This window comes from Drosophila subobscura, chromosome J, assembly GCF_008121235.1.
Source record: "Drosophila subobscura isolate 14011-0131.10 chromosome J, UCBerk_Dsub_1.0, whole genome shotgun sequence".
Classification (NCBI taxonomy): domain Eukaryota; kingdom Metazoa; phylum Arthropoda; class Insecta; order Diptera; family Drosophilidae; genus Drosophila; species Drosophila subobscura.
In genome coordinates, this window is record NC_048532.1 from 10,946,979 (window position 1) to 10,952,978 (window position 6,000).

General features: G+C 51.1%; 3 protein-coding genes across 3 annotated transcripts; all 3 read right to left on the minus strand.

Moving 5' to 3' along the window:
• Window positions 1–28: 28 nt before the first annotated feature.
• LOC117893341 (carboxypeptidase B) lies at window positions 29–1,298 on the minus strand. Its single transcript, XM_034799931.1, has one exon. It carries the CDS (start codon window positions 1,276–1,278, stop codon window positions 157–159), a length of 1,122 nt encoding a protein of 373 aa, XP_034655822.1. The 5' UTR covers window positions 1,279–1,298; the 3' UTR covers window positions 29–156.
• A 359-nt stretch (window positions 1,299–1,657) lies between these two features.
• LOC117893447 (zinc carboxypeptidase-like) lies at window positions 1,658–2,954 on the minus strand. The gene is made up of 2 exons (XM_034800066.1): window positions 2,179–2,954; window positions 1,658–2,120 (listed from the first exon to the last, which is right to left on the minus strand). Exons 1-2 carry the CDS (start codon window positions 2,952–2,954, stop codon window positions 1,658–1,660), a joined length of 1,239 nt encoding a protein of 412 aa, XP_034655957.1.
• A 1,565-nt stretch (window positions 2,955–4,519) lies between these two features.
• Window positions 4,520–5,142, minus strand: LOC117894277 (pupal cuticle protein G1A). The gene has a single exon (XM_034801233.1). The coding sequence runs from the start codon at window positions 5,140–5,142 to the stop codon at window positions 4,522–4,524; it is 621 nt and encodes a 206-aa protein (XP_034657124.1). The 3' UTR covers window positions 4,520–4,521.
• Window positions 5,143–6,000: the final 858 nt, after the last annotated feature.

Below are 6,000 nucleotides of genomic sequence, written 5' to 3' on the forward strand. Positions count from 1 at the left end.
GTTTGTATTTAAACTAAATTTACTTATAGATATTTTTTGTTTTCGACATGCAATGCAATCGCCATGCATTCAATGAGTCATTTCAAACCAGTTTCACAGCTCGCACAACGCTCAATTTATAGCTAAACAAAATTATAAAAAACTTGTTGAAATTATTCAACCAACTAAATGCTGGACCACGTATGCCAAAAGTGTGCTCAGCAAACCCACTTGGAAGTTGTAATCCCGACTGCTTGGTGCCTTACTACTGGCAGTTACTCTTGGCACACGCGGAATGATTCTCCCTGGTGGATATTTTTCAACGGCCTTCTCGGCCAGCGCTCTTATGCCCACCCAGCTCTCCGCTGCCAGCCTGCGAATTTCCGTTTGTGGTGGGAAAAATTTGTACTCCAAGCCGTAGGCCAGGCCCGACATCTCAAACACAAAGGACAGCGGAAAGCCGACCTTGAAGGCGTAATCCAGGCTGGTGCCGCCCATCACTCCGCCGTAGAAAAATGCCTGCATGGGCTTGATCACCGTCGAGGTTTCCGCGTAAATTCTGTTCGTGGCGAAGCGCGCAATCTCCTGCATTTCGTGATGATTGCTGGTCGGGGTGGAGTCGTGCACCCACGGATCGAACATCGATCGATTGGCCGTGTGCAGGGACAGGTACATGACGCCACTGCCATTGTCCACCAACACGTGCATTGTGTCCCGCACGAGTCGGGCTTCTGCCTCCGAAAACGCTTCCCTGCCGGCGTACGACTCGCTGCAGGGATCTGCCAGCTGTGCGTAACCATGACCCCAGGCCACATCAAAGTTGCGGTTCAAATTCGTTCCGTAGCACTCTCCGCCATTCGGGGAGCGATTGTTGCGCCACCACCGGTCCGAGTTGCGGGAGAACTCGTAGCCATCCGGATTGCCCAGCGGCAGCACGATCCAGTTGAAGTTCTGCAGCAGATCTGAGTTCCGCTCGAAGTTAACCACCAGCTCGTGGATGGCATAGAGCGCAGCCATCGGCGTCATCCACTCTCTGGCATGCAGTGCCGCATCCATGAAGATCATCCTCTTGCCGGGCAACCGATCGCCATTCGTGATGGTTATTGTCTTCAACATGCGACGCTCATAGGTCCGTCCTGCATCCTTGACCAGCACACGGGTTGGGTATTCCTTTGCGAGGCTGTCCAAGTAATCCATTACCCCCTCGTATGTGTAGTAATCGCTCAGATAGAGTTCAGTCAGCGCCGCGGGTGCGACGCACGAGACGAGCAAGATTATCGCACACAGAGCTCGCCGCATGTTTCCAGAGAGCAACGAGCCGCGCCACTGGCTCTGCCCTCGATCATCGCGGTGCTATATATAGAGAAGAGAGATCTCTGTTTGGGTACGAAGCGGCAGTTACCCAGGGAACACTCAGGCATGGCCGTGGAGAGTCAAGTCTAATATGAATTCATCGGAACTGTCATAACGGATTCTAGTTAGAGATTGCACACTGCCAAGATAAGGCTCTTCCCCGATTTATTACGCACTGAATGATTTGTTCAGAGAGTAAAATCAACAACAAATCTGGGTGTACTCCTCATTCTGATGTAATTTTGGCGATAAATAAACCTATTAATAAATGATTTGAGAGGGTTTGAGAGGGTTTAAGAGAGAACTGATCACTGATCACTGATCGTTACTTTATCATTGCTGCGGCACACAGACACGCCAGCAGTGCAGCGAGACTCCAACTCGCCAGCACACACCGAGAGGCATCATTCGTCGCTGGTGCACTCGTCGTACTGGTGTAATTTGCAGCTGGACCACTCGTTGTGGTAATCGAACTAATATTATTGGCTGTGGAATTGCCATACTTTTCGAGCGCCCCAAGGGCCAGCTGCTTAACTCCCTGCCAACCCTCGTTGGCCTGATTGCAGATGAAAGTCGTTTTGTTCTCAGCCTCCGAGCGAGTTTCGGGCAGCTCAAAGGAGAAGGCCAGCGGGATGCCAATATCGTAGGCATAGTCCAGGCTGGTGCCGCCCACGCCATGGTAGCCATGGGCCAGGCCAGGCACATAAACGGAGCCCGTTCGCTCGTAGATTGCTGCACTGGCAAACTGAGCGATGGCATGGAGCAGCCCATCCGATGGAGTTGGTTTGCTGCAGCAGGAGAGAGATCAGAACTGAGCACATTTCGTGGGAGAATTATGGAACTTACGAATCGTAAACCGATGGATAGAATATAGATTTGTTCTCCGTGTGCAGACTTATGTAGAGGAACTGTCGATCGGTGGCCACCAGGCGACGCATGAGCGAGCCAATTGCCTCGGTCTCCGGCTCGCTGAATGCCTTACTCCCCGCATAGTCCTGGCTCTGGCTTGGTGCTGGCGGTTGCGTGGCATTCCAGTGTGTGTCGTAGTTGCGATTGAGATTGGTGCCATACTGCCCGCCGTTCGTGGAGCGATTCTTCTTCCAGAGCTTCAGTTTCTCACGCATCGAGTACTCGTAGCCATCCGGATTGACCATGGGCAGAATGTACCAGTCGTAGGCATGCAGCAGTTGGACATTCTCAACGGAGTTCACGACCAGTTCGTTGATAATCTTGAGGGCCACCGTTGTGGTTATCCACTCGTTGCCATGTGTGGCAGCGTCCACGATGATGACCTTTTTGTTTGCCGTCTCCTGCTCCTCCGAGATGGTTACCTGCACCACGGCACGCTGCTCGCTGGTGTATGCCAGCGTCTGGTAATTCACCAAGCAGCATTCGGCCTCGGTTAGGTTTCTCAGATATTTCATCATGCCCTCGTAGTCGTAGAAGTCATCCAAGTTGAGTTCTGGCGCTGACGATGTCTCCTCCGAGTCAACCTCCCAGCCGGGTGTTGTTTCCACATCAGGCTGAGGCACAACCAAGGCAGCTGCTGCCAGAGCGATGCAGCACAGGAAACACACAACTTGCCACATGCTGCCACAGAGTTCAACTTGCTGGCGATCCATCCGGCCTGTGCTCTTTTATAGCTTCGTGCATATCAGCAGCGCTCTCAGATATCCAATTCTTGGTTTTTCGTGGTCTCAGTTTTCCATGAAAAGTGACGCAAGATCTCAGTATCAGCGCTCGGCGACTCATTGTCCGTTGACTCACATTCTTCCAGCTAAAAAAAGATCCTCGGCGCTGCATCAGCCACGTTGCAGGCACGCAAATTGAGTTAGCATTTTCCTTGGGTCTTGCGGAATTTTCTTGCATTTTTATCTCCGGTTTAGGGCGGTTTAAGAAGCCATTAAAAATGTAATTATGTTGATAAATGTACATCTTACTGTGCAGTTTTTTGCCGACTTTCCTTTGGGCTGACATCCTGCCGGGGGGCAGCAAACTTTAGCCGCAACAACTAAACAAAAACAGCAACTAACGCGGCACGGCCTCGGCCTTTCTTCAGCTCTTGGTTTTCGCTCTTTGCGGCTGTTTCAACTTTTGAGGCAAGGGACAGGCAAATATTTTATCATTGCGCCTTTTAGCCACTCAAGTGGCGGACAAAAGTGCAGGCGGCTGGCCAAACCCGGACCATTGCATTTAAGCGGAGTTTATGGCTTCATTTTCTAGCAGTTTTTTCTCCCATCTTTGCCAAAAGGGAGAGCGAGGGATAATCATTTTGGCCATTACTTTGATGGCTTTGAGCTAATGAAGCCATCATTTATGCATGTGGCAATAGAACCTGGCTATTGACTCCGCTGTGGGAAGGATTCTTGCTTTGGTTTTCGTTCGTTTTGCAAAATTAATGAGGCTGCAAAAATGTGATTTCAATTTGAAGATTACGCCACTCGAACATGGAACTGTCCAGGTGCATCATTTAGGGGCAGGGCGGGGACTGGTGTAAGGAAAAATCTTATTAGTTCATAAGCTCTGCCAGTCGCTGGCAGCAGCCTGATTCCTGCTCCTTTCGCTCCTCGGCCATGCGAGTCACGTAGCAGCCGATGTCCGATTTTGAAGTTTGCGCTGCACAAATCACGTGCCTCAGTCCCAGCCCCCACAGGGCTGCACGGACCTCAGCTAATGTCCTACTTGGGGCTATTTGTAGTGCACTTTGTGCGGACTTTTTTATGATTTGTTTACGCTGCAGCCAGAACGTGGAGACGATAAGCACGGAGTGGCAGGACCGCAGGCAGAAGCAACCGGAAAACAAGCGCAGGACCTCGTGAAAAGATTCCCAACATTTACATCTCAGATATGTCGTGGCATGAAGACAAAAACCTATCAGCATTACGATCTATTAGATGCATTTCCCGTTTGAAAGCTGCTTTTGAAAGGTAAATTACTGCAAACCAAACTCCACCAGCAGCCTGTCTTTATTCATGTGTAGCTGCGGGTTGATATGCTCTCGGGATAAGCATTTCAATTAAAATTAAAGATGGAAAAGCAACTTTGAGGACAGAACGGGGCAGGTTTGAGAGTAGAACTTGGGCACAAATTGTGGAAGAGAAATCGTTAAAGAAATTCGTTGCAACAAATGATTTAATTCATAAAATTAAAATAACAATTTAAAGATGAGAGATGACTGATGGAATCCCCTTAGAATCCCCAATGTGTGCCAAAGCCATCGAAGCTCATGTGGGAAACGGACTCCGCCGGCGAGTAGTGAATGACAGCGGGCTGGTGACTGACCACAGGAGCAACTGACTGATGGTAAACAGAGGGCTGAGGAGCTGCCTGGTGGTAGATGGAGGCTTGAGGAGCTGCCTGATGGTAAACAGCAGCCTGAGGCGCTGCCTGATGGTAGAGGGCAGCCTGAGGCGCTGCCTGATGGTAGAGGGCAGCCTGTGGAGCTGAGTAGACTGCCGCCTGCGGGGCTGCCTGCGTGAACAGCTGTGGCTCCGGATGTGCGTGATGATTGTAGACTGCCGCTGCCGCTGGCTCGGCCTGGTGGTACGTCACAGTCTTGGCAATGGCCGGCTGATACACATTGTTGCTGATCCTCGTGTCCTGCTTGTGCACCTGGGAGTGCGGTGTGGCCACGGACTTGGCGTAGTGCGAGACGGTGCCATCGAAGCTGCGCACCACATTCTGCTGGGTGTGGGCCACCGCGTGCTCATCGCCGTAGTAGCTGAGGGCAGGCTGGGCAATGATGCCCGCCCAGCTGGGCGACAGGAGCAGCAGCAGGGCTGAGGCGAGAGTGAGCAACTGTTTGGCCATGTTGTAGCTGTGGGATATCTGCAGCAACTGTTGTCATTTGTGTACGCCGCTGGGGCATATATAGAAGAAATGGCAGCGGCCCACGGCAATTACTCATAATTGAACCGCCCGCACAGCGGCCTAAACCCGTTTGGGCTTTGGCTTTTGGGCTTTTTCTGCGTGACTTTCAGAAATCCATTTCTCGATCTCTTGATCGTGGCAAATCAATTTAGCCATTGACAGGCACAGCCATGGAGACTCGCAGCAAGTGTGGCTGTGGCTTGTGGCTTGTGGCTGTGGCATGTGCTGCGTAGAAGGGCGTGTCGTCGACCCAATTACCAACAATTCACGTCTTTGCCTAGGCATTGCATAATAATGGCAGGGCCAGATCGGCGCACTTGCTCCACATACCACGGCTGGACACTCCAATGGCAAAGGGCTATGGCGATGGCTCCGGCACTGACTCTGGCGATGATGAAGAAGCTGCTGAACTCACCGCTGAAGGGCCATCAAGTGCATGCCTCAGCCCGAAACAGACACACAATTTATGGGCCATTGGAGATGCATTAACGACGCTGCCAAATTGTTAATGCATTTTCCGTTTGCCGAATGTGAGCTTCAAGCCTTTCGACGGGCAAAACAATGTACCAGAATTAAGCAACATTTGGCAGTTTATTTTCCGCTGCGAAGTTCGATTCTTGCTTCCAACTCTGCTGCTGCCAGCTCCTGCCCAAGGTTTGCTCCTTCAGCACCCAATTGAGTCATAATGCAATTGGCAAATGTCAGGAAAATGTTGTTAAGCGACAAAAGACACGGGAAATGAAAGGCAGAGCGACAAAGATGGATGTTTGCCAGGCGGAAAAGTTGCTCGCAAATGAA